Source organism: Oncorhynchus tshawytscha, linkage group LG01 (assembly GCF_018296145.1).
Source record: "Oncorhynchus tshawytscha isolate Ot180627B linkage group LG01, Otsh_v2.0, whole genome shotgun sequence".
In the NCBI taxonomy this organism is placed as follows: domain Eukaryota; kingdom Metazoa; phylum Chordata; class Actinopteri; order Salmoniformes; family Salmonidae; genus Oncorhynchus; species Oncorhynchus tshawytscha.
The window spans coordinates 39,736,156-39,752,640 of record NC_056429.1 but is presented as its reverse complement, the minus strand read 5'-3'; the positions used below and the strand labels follow the sequence as shown (position 1 = coordinate 39,752,640).

The window sequence follows — 16,485 nt, the reverse complement described above, 5'->3', positions numbered from 1 at the left end:
CCAGAACTCCAGCACGTAATCCTCCCCTCTTCTCATGCCTGAGATGAAATAGTTGTTCTCCCACCGCTCGGCCGTCTGGAGGGTGAACAAACACAGCACGGAAGCGGCGGGAAAACTCTGGGTAGTGCTCCCGCGCTGAGTCTGGGCCATTCCAGACTGCATTCGCCCACTCCAGAGCACGACCCATGAGGCAGGAGATGAGGACACTCACCCTCTCCGCTCCCGAGGGAGTGGGTCTGACGGTGGCCAGGTATAGCTCCAGTTGGAGTAAAAACCCCTGGCAACCCGCCGCCGCTCCATCATAAGCCCTCGGGAGCGTCAGACGGAGGGTGCTGGGGTCGGGAGGGGAAGTCCGGAGCCAGGGGTGCCGAAGGTGGAGAGAGGAGACCACTCCTCTCCCATCGGTCCATTCTCTCCATAATTTGATCCATAGCCGATCCGATCCGATGGAGGACGGTGGTATGGTGGAGAACCCATTCCTCCATCGATGGGAGAGGGTTGGCTGCTGCTCCTGCTGACTCCATTTTCATGTGCGGGATTCTGTAACGCTCCGGGTGTCTTGGGTGTGGAGTCAGACGCAGGAAACACGAAGGTTACAATAATTAATCCCGCACAAAGAAACAGGCTGTCTAATAAAGCCCAACTAATTACTAACTAACAGGTGCTAACAATAAACTTACAAGGCGGGGGAGGAAAGAAAATCACGACGAACGCCGAGCGACACCCGAACGGGAAGGGGAGCCACCGTCGGTCGGACTCGTGACAGGGGAGGCTTGCAATGCGAGGAACACCATCCCAACCCTGAAGCACGGGGGTGGCAGCATCATGTTGTGGGGGTGCTTTGCTGTAGGAGGGACTGGGGCACTTCACAAAATAGATGGCATGATGAGGAAAGAAAATTATGTGGATATGTTGAAGCAACATCTCAAGACATCAGTCAGGAAGTTAAAGCTCGGTCTCAAATGGGTCTTCCAAAAGGACAATGACCCCAAGCATACTTCCAAAGTTGTGGCAAAATTGCTTAAAGACAACAAAGTCAAGGTACTGGAGTGGTCATCACAAAGCCCTGACCTCAATCCTATAGAAAATTTGTGGGCAGAACTGTAAAAGTGTGTGCAAGCAAGGAGGCCTACAAACCTGGCTCGGTTACACCAGCTCTGTCAGGAGGAGTGGGCAACAATTCCCCCAACGTATTGTGGGAAGCTTGCGGAAGGCTACCGGAAAAGTTTCACCCAAGTTTAACAATTTTAAAGGCAATGCTACCAAATAGTAATTGAGTGTATGCAAATTTCGGACCCACTGGGAATGTGATGAAAGAAATAAAAGCTGAAAAAAATAATTCTCTCTACTATTATTGTGACATTTCACATTCTTAAAATAAAGTGGTGATCCTAACTGAGCTAAAAGAGGGAAGTTTTACTAGGATTATTGTGAAAGGAATAGGAATTGTGAAAAACAGAGTTTAAATGTATTTGGCTAAGGTGTATGTAAACTTCTGACTTCAACTGTAGGGAATACCATGCCATTTGGGACACAGACCTTGTACCTGAACTGGTTAAGTAAATACATGTTCCCTGTCTATTTCAGATCACAGCCTGACAGAGAGGTAAACACCACGCATGGGACTGACAGCATGGACTGTGTGGGGAAGGATTCCATCACCTGTTCTATCGTCATCCTCGCGGTCAGCAGTATCGTCGTTGTAACAGCCAACGTGTCAAACACCACAGCAGGTCCCCTGATAGTTCTCATCGTCCCTCCGCGTCTCGGTAAGGAGTGGTAAATACATCTGATCCCTCCTTCACCCTCTTGTCTGAAGATGATAGAGGATGTTAATTGCTTTAATGGCCAGGTGGCTTATCTATCTGGACCTCAAATTCAGAGGCTAAAGGATATTGCTTAAACCTTTTTTTCATTAGTCCACTGTTGATACAATCCCAAAATGTTTTGCATGTCAGCAATCAAGTTATCAAGATATAGAACTTACAAAAAGCAAATTGTCATGCATCATCATGATGTGGCAAGTGACAATTTGCTTTTGTTTTTGATCGTTTTTGAATCGATTATTCCTTTAACCTTTTCATATATGAGTTCCAAATGTGTCTAACGGTCGCCCCAGCGTGAGTTTTTCTTTATGATCGTGATGTCAGAATGCACTCACTGTTCCAAAATGTGATTGTTACGCAACAGGACAGAACCTGCGCTGTGCTCAAACTGCAGACACACGCTGCCTGCCAATTATCTATAGACTATATTTCAACTTGTCATTTTGAAATGATTTTCTTAGAGGATTTAATTGAGTTGTGTTCCACCTTCTCATAATTTCACATAGAAGTAGCCCATTTCACTGTTGCAGACAATTTATGTGTGAGGCTTTACCGACAACTTCTCTCTTCGATGAGAGCCCAACAAACCTCCCCAGTGTTTCCCCAGATCATGTATGCAGACATTTGCGCAGTCTAGCACAAACTTTTTCCCCCTGGCACATCTCCTGGCTGAAGTTCGCATTGCCTTCATTGTTGTTTACAAGTAATAACTTAGGACATGTGTGCGTTCCAGTCCAAGTAAGTTCCATATTTTCTGTATGTTGTCGTTTCTACTTTAGCATACTGTATGTATCTATAGAGCATAATGTATTTACTGTTTTATTCACAATTATTCCGATTTAAAAAAAATTGTAATGGAGACGTATGATGTGTATAAAATACTTTTATGAAGGTTGTGCTTGATTATGATGAGCTAATACTAAGCTATTTGCAAACTGGGTGTGTTGACATTATACAATGCATTCTGGGTGTCACGTAAACGTCTGTCAGACCAAAGATATTATAACAAATGAGGTGAGGGATGGTTCACTCATCTTTCGGAGTAAACTTCCGGAAGTGAATTTAGAGAAGTGAATGATGGTAGACGACTCACCCCCTTCAACATGCATACTGAAAAAAGGCCAAACTCATCTTGTCTCCTCTTGTCTTTGGTTGACCCTGAAAAAAACAAACATGGCGGTGCATACAAACTACCCATCGTCGGAATAATTTACATTTTTAGAAAGTGTTTGACTCAATTATTTCGATCAATGGTGAGCTCACCTGTGATGTGATGAATTATAAATAGTCATTTCTATTAGCTAATTCATATTATGGTTTCTGTCAACGGAAAGTTAGCTAAATATGACTGCTTGTGTTAGGTCAATATTTTTGACATCGGTACTATTGGCCAACGTGCAAACACTGGATAATAAAGTGGACAAACTAAAAACACTTATATCCTACTAACGGGACATTAAAAACTGTAATATCTTATGTTTCAACGAGTCATGGCTAAACGACGACATGAATAACATACAGCTGGTAGGTTATACACTGTATCGGCAGGATAGAACAGCAGCCTCTGGTAAGACAAGGGGTGTCGGTCTATGTATATTTGTAAACAACAACTGGTGCATGATATCTAAGGAAGTCTCGAGGTTTTGCTCACCTGAGGTAGAGAATCTCATGATAAGTTTTAGAGCACACTATCTACCCGAGAGAGTTTTCATCTACATTCCTTGTAGCTGTCTATTTACCACAACAAACCAATGCTGGCATCCAGAGATGGCGCTCCTAGTGGCCCGGGGACTTTAATGCAGGGAAGCCTAAATCCGTTTTACCTCATTTCTACCAGCATGTTAAATGTGCAACCAGAGGGGAAAAAACTCTAGACCACTTTTATTCCACACACAGAGACTCATGCAAAGTTCTCCCTCGCCCTCCATTTGGCAAATTTGACCATAATCCTGATTCCTGCTTACAAGCAAAAATTAAAGCAGGAAGCACTAGTGACTTGGTCAATAAAAAAGTGGTCAGATAAAGATGATGCTAAGCTACAGGACTGTTTTGCTAGCACAGACTGGAATATGTTTCGGGATTCTTCCGATAGCATTGAGGAGTACACCACATCAGTAACTGGCTTCATCAATAAGTGCATCGATGTTGTCGTTCCCACAGTGACTGTACTTACATACCTCAACCAGAAGCCATGGATTATAGGCAACATCTGCACTGAGCTAAAGGGTAGAGCTGCCACTTTCAAGGAGCGGGACTCTAACCCGGAAGCTTAAAAGAAATCCCGCTATGCCCTCCGACTAAACATCAAACAGGCAAAGCATCGATCGTCGGATGTGGTAGGGCTTGCAAACTATTACAGACTACTAAGGGAAGCACAGCGGAGAGCTGCCCAGTGACACGAGCCTACCAGGCGAGCTAAATTACTTCAATGCTCGCTTCGAGGCAAATAACACTGAAACATGCATGAGAGCATCAGCTGTTCCAGACGATTGTGTGATCACGCTTTCCGCAACCGATGTGAGTAAGACCTTTAAACAGGTCAACATTCACAAGGCCGCAGGGCCAGACGGATTACCAGGACGTGTACTCCAAGCATGCGCTGACCAACTGGCAGGTGTCTTCACTGATATTTTCAACCTCTTCCTGTCTGAGTCTAATACCAACATGTTTCAAGTAGAGGTCTACCGATAACAATTTCTCAACACGATACTGATTTATTGGAGGACCAATCGGCCAATTTTTATATATATATTTGTAATAATGACAATTGCAACAATACTGAATGAACAATGAAGCCTTTTATTTTAACTTAACATAATACATGAATAAAATCTATTTAGTCTAAAATCAATAATGAAACATGTTCAATTTGGTTTAAATAATGCAAAAACACAGTGTTGGAGAAGAAAGTAAAAGTGGAGTATGTGCCATGTAAAAAAGCTAACGTTTAACTTCCTTGCTCAGAACATGAGAACATATGAAAGCTGGTGGTTCATTATTCCCAGTTCTCCAGTATTCCCAGTTAAGAAGTTTTAGGTTGAAGTTATTATAGGAATTATGACGCGTTGACTATTTCTCTCTCTACCATTTGTATTTCATATACCTTTGACTATTGGATGTGCTCATAGGCACTTTAGTATTGCCAGCCTAATCTCGGGAGTTGATAGGCTTGAAGTCATAAACAGCGCTGTACTTCAAGCGTTGCTAAGAGCTGCTCGCAAATGCAGTAAAGTGCTGTTTGAATGAATGCTTACGAGCCTGCTGCTGCCTACCACACCGCTCAGTCAGACTGCTTTATCAAATATCAAATCATATACTTAATTATAATAAAGACACAGAAGTACGATCCTTTGGTCATTAATATGGTCAAATCCAGAAACTGTTATTTATAAAACAAACTGTTTATTCTTTTAGTGAAATACGGAACCATTCGGTATTGTGTTGAACAGGTGGCAACACTAAGTCTAAATATTGCTGTTACATTGCACAACCTTCAGTGGTATGTCATAATTATGTCAAATCTGGCAAATTAATTACAGTCTTTGTTAGGAAGAAACACAGTTTGCAACGAGCCAGGCGGCCCAAACTGTTGCATATACCCTGACTCTGCTTGCACTGAACGCAAGAGAAGTGACAAAATTTCCCTAGTTAATATTGCCTGCTAACATGTGACATCGGGTGGTGTAGGTGTCCTGGAGGGCAGGTAGTTTGCCCCTGGTGATGCGTTGTGCAGACCTCACTACCCTCTGGAGAGCCTTACCGTATGTGGGCGGAGCAGTTACCAAGTTTCTCTGGTCTGATGAAACCAAGATTGAACCCTTTGGCCTGAATGCCAAGCTTCACGTCTGGAGGAAACCTGGCACCATTCTTACGGTGAAGCGTGGTGGCAGCAGCATGCTGTGGGGATGTTTTTCAGAGGCATGAACTGGGAGACTAGTCAGGATCGAGGGAAAGATGAATGGAGCAAAGTACAGAGATATCCCTGATTTAAAACCTGTGCCATAACACACATGACCTCAGACTGGGGCAAAGGTTCACCTTCCAACAGGAAAAAAACCCTAAGAACACAGCCAAGACAGTCCAGGAATGGCTTTGGGACAAGTCTCTGAATGTCCTTGATTGGCCCACCCAGACTTGAACCCGAATGAACATCTCTGAAGACAACTGAAAATAGCTGTGCAGCGACGCTCCCCATCCAACCTGACAGAGCTTGAGAGGATCTGCAGAGAAGAATGTGAGAAACTCCCCAAATACAGATGTGGCAAGTTTGTAGTGTCATACCCAAGAAGACTCGAGGCTGTAATCGCTGCAAAGGGTGCTTCAACATTGTACTGAGTAAAGGGTCTGAATACTTATGTAAATATGTTATTTCAGTTTTTTATTTGTAATAAATTGGAAAACATTTCTATAAATCTTTTTTGCTTTGTCATTATGGGGTATTGTGTGAAATATCAGGAAAACAATTGATGAGGAAAACAATTTAATCAATTTTAGAATAAGGCTGTAACATAATAAAATGTGGAAAAAGTCAAGGGGCCTGAATACTTTCCGAAAGCTCTGTATCTCAATTCTGAATAGTCCCCTTAGTGTCCAACCAACACGAAGGTAATTGACATTCATTCCGTAATCTACAGTAAAAAGTTATTTCACATTCACAGCCTGTTTATTGAGACATGAATGTCTGAGAGTGCTAATTTATTTTATAATGAAACACAGAAAAAAACAGAAAATAATAAAAGATAATGCTAATTAATCCATTCTCTCTTTCTGTCGGCTAGGCAGTGACATTGTCATTATAATACTCAATTATCCCCCCTGCCAATCATCATCAACACGTCTCATAACGATGACATGTCTCGTTTCCATTTCATTCGATGGGCTACAAACAACGCCTGTGTCAAGTCAATCACTGGGAGTAAACACAAGCAACTCAAATGAACAAAGCTGTTTAAATACCAGGCAGAGAAATATGTTTAATTGTCAATTTAAATGCTGTTGAAATACCAGGAAGACAGTGTTGTGTTTGAGACCACCTAAAGCGAGACTGATTCAAGACCAAGGCCGGAACGAATCAGGTCTGAGTCAAGACCAAGACCGGAGGGTGGGTGAGACTGAGTCAAGACTGAGACCGGGAGGGGGATGAGAGTTACGAGACTGAGTCTCGACCAATACCAGAAAAATGCGAGTCCAATTCAAAACCGTTACTGTAATTTTGTCAAATTGTCACCATAATAAGAGTTCAAAATATCCAGTATTTCTGTGTTCATATTTTAGAACAACATATGGATTCTTTAGACATTCAAAATGGGGGAAAAATGCTTTCTGAGGGCAAATAGAGCCACTCTACAAATGTTTACTAAGCCTAACACAGTGGGGGCCTTCTACGCTTTTAGAGAAAGGCTAAGGATTTATAAAATAATACAAATAATAATTGTTTTTATTTTTATCTTCAATTATGTTTTGATTTAATCTTATTTAATCCAATTAGGATATTTTCTTTGGTTTTCTCTGGGGAGATAAATCTAGCTAGCTAAGTCAGCCATTGGCTAGGCCTTCAGAAGCTTGATAGAAGGCACATGTCATTCAACTGCATTAGTGCAACATTTTGGAGTAACAGTGGAATCAACCAATCACATTGGCTTGTATTGGGTGGGACCGTTTTTACAAAAACGTATGGGAACTTCTGCCTTCTCGAAGGCCGACAGGTCACTGTGCAATAGCGAGCATTAGTTTTCCCACGGTCTAGCTAGCTAGATTTTGTTTTAGGCTAGTTTGCAGTGGCTGCATCAGGTGTTATCGAAGAGGATGTTGTTGCTAATTTGTTAGCGTCTCCCCTTTCAGCAAGTTTAAATTATCATCTGGTGAGTGGAACTGTGCTTTTTATTGCAGCTCTCATCCTGTTATTAGCCATGTCCAATCAAAATAACTTATACTACATGACCAAAAGTATGTGGACACCTGCTCGTCGAACATCTCATTCCAAAATCATGGGCATTAATATGGAGTTGGTCCCCCCTTTGCTGCTAACAGTCTCCGCTCTTCTGGGAAGACTTTCCACTAGATGTTGGAACATTGCTGCGGGGACTTGCTTCCATTCAGCCACCAGAGCATTAGTTAGGTTGGGCACTGTTGTTGGACCTGGCTCACAGTCGTAGTCGGCATTCCAATTCATCCCAAAGGTGTTTGATGGTGTTGAGATCAGGGCTCAGTGCAGGGACAAACCATTTTTGTATGGACCTCGCTTTATGCACAGGGGCATTGTCATGCTGAAACAGGAAAGGGCCTTCCCCAAACTGTTGTCACAAAGTTTGAAGCACAGAATCATCTAGAATATCATTGAATACTGTAACATTAAGATTTCCCTTCACTGGAACAATGGGGCTAGCCCGAACTATGGAAAAACAGCCCCAGACCATTATTCCTCCTCCACCAAACATTACAGTTGGCACTACGCATTCGGGCAGGTAGCGTTCTCCTGGCATCTGCCAAACCCAGATTTGTCCATTGGACTGCCAGATGGTGAAGCGTGATTGTTCACTCCAGAGAACGAGTTTCCAATGGCGGCAAGCTTTACACCACACCAGCCGACTCTTGGCATTGCGCATGGTTATAATAGGCTTATGTGCGGCTGCTCGGCCATGAAAACCCATTTCATGAAGCTCCCGACAACCAGTTCTTGTACTGGCGTTGCTCCCAGAGGCAATTTAGAGCTCTGTAGTGAGTGTTGCAACCGAGAACAGATGATTTTTACGCGCTTCAGCACTCATCGGTCTCGTTCTGTGAGCTTGTGTGACCTACCACTTAGTGGCTGAGCCATTGTTTTCTCCTCAATGTTTCCACTTCACAATAACAGAGCTTACAGTTGACCGGGGCAGCTCTAGCAAGGGCAGAATTTTGGAAATTTGGAAATGTGACTGGTTGGAAATGTGGCATCCTGTGACAGTGCCACGTTGAAAGTCACTGAGCTCTTCATTAAGGCCATTCTACTGCCAATGTTTGTCTCTGGAGATTATTTGGTTGTCTGCTCGATTTTACACACCTGTCAGCAACGGCTGTGGCTGAAATAGTCAAATCTACTCATTTGAAGGGGTGTCCACATACATACATATATATTGTGTGTGTGTGTAAAACGCTGCGTTTATACTTTAGATCACCGGTTACTTTGTGTGCTAAACGTGTAATGTTTTTTGCTATCGGAAGTAATAGTTGTACATTTCAGTTGAGAAATTCTTAGCCTAATTGTTGTATTCTTATGATTGGGGCCTACTGACTTATTATGTCCGAGTGAACAGGCTGCTGTCTTTCCATCGGCCCTATGCAGTGGTGTAGTGGGTCTTGTGTGAAGGAAAGGCGCCCTGTGTGAAACATCCTTTTTTTTCTCCATTTTTTTTTGGAGGGTGTGGTTACATTTAAATTCAATTGAGCAAAACAAAACATTTTACCTTTATTTAACTAGGCAAGTCAGTTACGAACAAATTATTATTTTCAATGACGGCCTAGGAACAGTGGGTTAACTGCCTTGTCAGCTTGGGGGTTTGAACTTGCAACCTTCTGGTTACTAGTCCAACGCTCTAACCACTAGGCTACCCTGCCGCCCTCCGAATTGATACAAATCAGCATGATATCATTCTGTCAGGTAGGTCTACATTGCAATCAACATATAATTGGGAAGGTTTTTTGGGACAGCCTTTAGAAATGTCCATGCAAACAGAGCATGATGATTGCAAATAGCCTACTAACCAAGACTAAAGACGAAACCTTTTCAATACCTGGTTTGCATACCCATTGTTGGCTTAGTTAGCATTTACTGGTAAATATCATCAGTTGAAATGTTTTCCTACCTATCTGCTCCATGCAACAACCAGTTGAGAGCTGAGCACTCTTGCTGCCTGAATATTATATTCTGCTGAAACTAGGCTGTGTGCTCTGTGCATGTGAATGTTTTTCACGTGCTTTGTGATTGTGTAGCCTACTTTGTGCATGATTTCTCCATTGTACTACATTATTAATATGTTGTATACCTCCACCACACTACTTTGATATGCAACAAAAAGGATTATTAAGTGAGTATAGGCATTGCCCGCTGGGTATATGGCTTATACCTGCGTATAGCCTCCACTACACCACTGGCCCTTTTAGTGTTTTTACAAAAAGTGCACTCTCCTACATTTAATTTATTTAACTAGGCAAGTCAGTTAAGAACAAACCCTAACGACGCTGGGCCAATTGTGCACGGCCCTATGGGACTCCCAAACACGGCCGGATGTGATACAGCCTGGAATCGAACCAGGGTCTGTAGTGACACCTCTAGCACTGAGATGCAGTGCCTTAGACCGCTGCACCACTCGGGAGCCCTAAAGCCATCACTTTAATGTATTATGGTTACTATCCTTTTAGCATCACGAGCCTGTCACACTAAAAGCCTAGGTCCAATAGGTTCACCACTGCACAAACATGTCTAAACTAGATATAAAGACTGTTACAACTTCCCCCTGTCTCTTCCCCCACTCTTCCCTGCCAGCTAGTCAAGGAAATTCTGACAAAGTTAGAGGATTTTTTTCAATGAAAGTAAAAGAAATTCGGACAAAGTTTGAGGATATTTTTCAATGAAAGTAAAGGACAGTAATGTTAGGAGTAAAGTAGTAATCCCAGGTTTCAAATGGTTAAGATATTCATTTTTCAAGAATGCAGCGCATGTCTTTGGCCTGGTGAAGCCTTTTGTGCGCTGACTGAACGGAACCTGAATATAGGAGTTTTTCACTCCGCTGTCCAAGACCGAGTCACAACCAAGTAAAAATGTATCCACCAAGACAAGCCTGAGACACTCACTCAATATGTAGACCGGGACTTTGTCTCAAGTACTACAACACCACAGGAAGATAAACTCAGCAAAAAAAGAAACGTCCTCTCACTGTCAATTGCGTTTATTTTCAGCAAACTTAACATGTGTAAATATTTGTATGAACATAACAAGATTCCAAAACTGAGACATAAACTGAACAAGTTCCAAAGACATGTGACTAACAGAAAGTGAATAATGTGTCCCTGAACAAAGGGGGGTCAAAAGTAAGTCAGTATCAGGTGTGGCCACCAGCTGCATTAAGTACTGCACTGCATCTCCTCTACATGGACTGCACCAGATTTGCCAGTTCTTGCTGTGAGATGTTACCACACTTTTCTACCAAGGCAACTGCAACTTCCCGGACATTTCTGGGGGGAATGGCCCTAGCCCTCACCGTCCGATCCAACAGGTCCCAGACCTGCTCAATGGGATTGAGATCTGGGCTCTTCGCTGGCCATGGCAGAACACTGACATTCCTGTCTTGCAGGAAATCGAGCACAGAACGATAAATCCCGCTCCAGAGTACATGCCTCGGTGTAACGCTCATTCCTTCGACGATAAACGCGAATCCGACCATCACCCCTGGTGAGACACAACTACGACTCATTAGTGAAGAGCACTTTTTGCTCTCCTGTCTGGTCCAGCGACGATGGGTTTGTGCCCATAGGCGACGTTGTTGCCAGTGATTTTTGGTGAGGACCTTCCTTACAACAGGCCTACAAGCCCTCAGTCCAGCCTCTCTCAGCCTATTGCGGACAGTCTGAGCACTGATGGAGGGATTGTGCATTCCTGGTGTAACTCGGTTGTTGTTGCCATCCTGTACCTGTCCCGCAGGTGTGATGTTCGGATGTACTGATCCTGTACAGGTGTGCAGGTGTTGTTACACGTGGTCTGCCACTGCGAGGACGATCAGCTGTCCGTCCTGTCTCCCTGTAGCGCTGTCTTAGGCGTCTCACAGTACGGACATTGCAATTTATTGCACTGGCCACATCTGCAGTCCCCATGCCTCTTTGCAGCATGCCTAAGGCACATTCACACAGCTGATCAGTGACCCCCCCGCTTCTTTCTTTTGGTGTTTTTCAGAGTCAGTAGAAAGACCTCTTTAGTGTCCTAAGTTTTCATAACTGTGACCTTAATTGCCTACCGACTGTAAGCTGTTAGTGTCTTAATGACTGTTCCACAGGTGCATGTTCATGAATTGTTTATGGTTCATTGAACAAGCATGAGAAAGTGTTTAAACCCTTTACAATGAAGATCTGTGAAGTTATTTGGATTTTTATGAATTATCTTTGAAAGACAGGGTCCTGAAAAAGGACTGAGTTTTGCTGAGTTTACATCTTATTGTCAAATACTTTCATATTTGTTCAAATACCAGGAAGAAATTGTGAGAGGCTCTCTTCTATAAACTATAACTATAAACTATAACTCTACTCTGCCCTGTTAATGGATTGCGATTTCAGTGACTAAATCAATTTTGAGGTATTGATTTTCCTGACATGAGCATGGCCTTATTGATCGGTAATCAGTGTACGTCCAGAGACCATAAAATGTATTAAATTATTTTTTTCCCATCATCAATCTACACATTATACCCCATAATGACAAAGCAAAAGCAGGTTTTTAGACATTTTTGCTAATTTATACAAATCTACATAAGTATTCAGACCCTTTACTCAGTACTATATCAAAGCACCTTTGGCAGCAATTACAGCCTCAAGTCTTCTTGGATATGACGTTACAAGCTTGGCACACCTGTATTTGGGGAGTTTCTCCCATTCTTCTCTGCAGATCCTATCAAGCTCTGTCAGGTTGGATAGGGAGCGTTGCTGCACAGATATTTTCAGGTCTCTCCAGAGATGTTTGATTGGGATGATGTCTCTGGCTGGGCCACTCCTGTGTTGTCTTGGCTGTGTGCTTAGGATTGTTGTCCTGTTGGAAGGTGAACCTTCACCCCAGTCTGTGGCGCTGAGCACTCTGGAGCAGGTTTTCAACAAGGATATCTCTGTACTTTACTCTGTTCATCTTTGCCTCGATCGTAACTAGTCTCCCATTCCCTGCCACTGAAAAACATCCCCCACCATGAGGCTGCCACCACCATGCTTCACCGTTGGGCTGGTTTCCTCTAGATGTGACGCTTGGCTGTCTTGTGTATTTTGGCTTCCTCTGGCCTTCAATGCTGCAGATGTTTTTGGTTACCCTTCCCCAGATCTGTGCCTCGACACAATCCTGTATCGGAGCTCTACGGACAATTCCTTTGACCACATGACTTTATTTTAATTTTTTTAATTTAACCTTTATTTAAATCATGTACAATCTATTGAATTTACCACAGGTAGACTCCAATCAAGTTGTAGAAACATCTCAAGGATGATCAATGAAAACAGGATGCACCTGAGCTCAATTTCGAGTCTCATAGCAAAGGGTCTGAATACTTATGTATTTTCACTTCGTCATTATAGGGTATTGTGTGTAGATTACTGAAGCTTTTTTTTTCATCCATTTGAATTAAATGGATTAAAAAGCATTTTGAAAAATAACCTGTTCAATCACCAGGCGCACAGCCAAACAGTGCAATGAACAGAGAAGAGCGGACTCTGTCGTTTTTCGGGAAAATTTTCTCAAAACGTTTCAAAATGACCAGTGGTGCCAGGTGGGGGGTGCTCACTACCCAGAATAAGGCTGTAATGTAACAAAATGTGGAAAAAGTCATGGGGTTATGACAACTGGCACTGTATGTTTCTGCTGATTTCATTATCTGGCTGCCCTGTATGAAGCCTCTGGGACTCTATAACCAATGCAGTTATCAGGGACAATCAATGTGTCTCCAATGGCTGTTACAATACTGTATGTGCCTGAGGCCATTGTTGACGCTGCATTATAGAGATATTTGATCATTGTAGGAGCAATGTTCCCTCTAAGCTGCTCGTGTGTGCGGGCCTGCAGCTCCCTGGGACTGCCACGCAGAAGAAATATCAGCATGCTCAGAGAGGCATGAGATTGAACTTCACTAAACTTTCTGGAGTTGTCCCATTTAGTTAACACTATTAACATTTCCCTTTGCTGTGGGAATTGTGATCGAATCAATACAATATTAGCCACTTCCAATGCAACATACCGAAAACAAAATTAAGTATGCAATAATTATTATGAAAAACGAACAAGAGATTCTGTTGTCGGCAGAACGCATCGGAGTAGGATTCTATTGCATTGACATGCAGGACTCTACACAGACCTATGCGCCATAACCAATAAGAACTGCAGTAGGCCTATATGCAAATAGACCATTGGCATATTTGGATCTGTGCCATTCACTTTGAAATGGACTGTGTTTACAGTTTCAGCGTTCGTGAGTAGTAGCGCTTGTTTTGAGATCACAATGAAAGATACATGTAGCAACGTGTGCACATTTGTACATTTGTTCATATTCTTTTCTAGTTAGTGGGTAATTAGCCCAGTTATATATAATTTGTAGTCTGCAATGGGGGAGTGATTGTTTCCTACAACAAAATGTGTACATTTCTAGACATCTTTGAAAAGCCAGTCAGGTGAAGAGATTTTTTTTGTTGTCTTAAAGGGGCAGTGTTGTATTTTGAGAGAGGCTTTGAACAAGCTAAGTAGCTAATAGGCAGAGGGTAGCACTACACTGGCACAGCCTCAGTGTTCACAGTAAACACGCACCGGAAGTTGCACAAGTTTGCGCTCCGCAGACAAGACATTTGCTCAGTGATGAAAACAGTTAGAGGGAACAATGTGTTGGCGTATTGGATGGCATTACGATGATGATGTTACATAGTTTGGAGGATGGTGAAGATGCTCTGGCTAACAATCACCAATGATAATTCATCTAGTATGTATTGCTTGTGGTGTGTGTGTTATATGCAGGTAAACCAAGCCCACCAGTGAACCTAACACACACCCAGAACGCAGAGGGAGAGCTAGTTCTGAGCTGGAGCAACCCACAGCCCCATGCCAGCCCTGTCCCACTGAGCTATGAGGTCCGATACATTACCTCCCACAACACCTCTAACCCCAACTGGAAGGTAAGAACACACTGGCCTCAGAGCAAACACAATATCTAAGTACAGGTCCTACAACAAATACAGACAAACATCATTTATCAGAGAACAAGAGCAAACACGTTAAGTGAGATTCTTAAGACCACTCATATTTTATTAGTCATATTCTTAGTCATCCCAATGGCATTGTGTATTTGTGTCAAATTCTGCATTTGCAGGTAGAGTAACATCTTGTTTCTCTCCACTATTCCTCTTACTCAGCATGTGGAGGTGACTGGAGACCAGTGGGTGTCTCTGACTGGATTGAGGGCAGGTCTGCACTACATTGTACAGATCCACTCTCACCACCCTGCTCTGCCCCACCTGTGGAGTGACTGGAGCCAGCCACACCACATCTACCTGGAAGGTGAGACCCCTGCCTGCACAGAAACACCCTTAACATAGAGTTAACTTATATTTGTACTTTTGAGTCATTTATCAGACGCTCTTATCCATAGCTTCTTACAGGAGCAATTAGGGTTAAGTGCCTAGTTCAAGGGCACATCGACAGATGTTTCACTTAGTCGGCTCGGGATTCAAACCAGCAACCTTTCAGTTATTGGCCTAATGCTCTTAACAGCTAGGCTACCTGCTGCCATACTCCACTCATACTCCACTCACATCTACCTGCAGAGTAACACCTCTGCCATGCTCTACTTACATACAATAAACATACAGATATTCAGATATATTCCCTTCACATACAGTATACTACATAGTAAGACCTCTGGCTGTACAGCAATGTACACATATGCTTATCTTTACTGTTTGCCTGAACCTTTTCACATGTATCAACAAAGGGGTGTGATTATTCTACAGTGGTCCTTGCAGCATACGCTCAAACCAGTGTGATTAGAAAGCTTATTTAGAACGTCCAGTTTGGACGCAACAGTCAGCTTTTAAACTAGCCACTTTTGCACAAACACAGTCCTTACAAAGTTCTGTCCTGAATGTGACCAGTTTTTTGGGGGGATGCTATGTTCAGACATTCACAGAAGTAGCTACAGCATAACCCAATCATCCAAACCGGGAAATGTAGGCTAAATTAGTCCTAGCGTTAAGTGAGGAAAGATTGGCATGACACAAGCGGTCATATTTAGATAACTCTCGGCTGTCGGAAACCACAATATGAATAAGCTAATAGTAATTACTATTTATAATTCATCACAGGTGAGCTCACCATTGATTGAAATAATTGAGTAAAACACTTTCTTGAAATCGAGAGTAATCCGAAGATGGGTAGTTTGTGCGTGCCGCCATGTTTTTTTTTTGCATCACCCAAAGATAATAAGAGGAGACAAGATGAGTTTGGTCTGTTTGCAGTATGCATGTTGAGGGGTGTGTGTCATCTACGATAATTCACTTCCCTTCATTCACCTCCGGAAGTTTACCTTTCACCTCATTATAACATCTTTGGTCTGACAGACGTTTACGTGACATCCAGAATGCATTGTATAATGTCAACAAACATGGCACCACACATAGCTGGCAAATAGCTTAGCATTAGCTCATTATAATCAGTAGAACCTTCCAAAAGATATTTTACACACATCATAGGTGTCCATTACAATCTATGCAATAATTGGAATGCATTACTTGTCACCAGTACTTGAAAACATGTGAATAGAACTGTAAATACATTATGCTCTATACATACAAAATAAACATACATACAGTATGATACAGTAGAAACGACAACACAATACAGAAAAGAAGTTATTATTTGTAAGGAAAACAAGAAGGAAGGCAATGTGAGCGCCAG

General features: G+C 42.6%; 1 protein-coding gene across 5 annotated transcripts in view; it reads left to right on the top strand.

Moving 5' to 3' along the window:
• LOC112250617 (leptin receptor-like) overlaps positions 1-16,485 on the top strand; it is a 64,318-nt gene that overhangs the window by 23,082 nt on the left and 24,751 nt on the right. For all 5 annotated transcript variants that reach the window (XM_042321277.1, XM_024420936.1, XM_024420944.2 and 2 more), the window contains 3 exons: positions 1,588-1,769; positions 14,551-14,708; positions 14,946-15,090. In XM_042321277.1, coding sequence (XP_042177211.1) covers positions 1,588-1,769; positions 14,551-14,708; positions 14,946-15,090 — 485 coding nt within the window. The remainder of the gene's footprint in view (positions 1-1,587; positions 1,770-14,550; positions 14,709-14,945; positions 15,091-16,485) is intronic.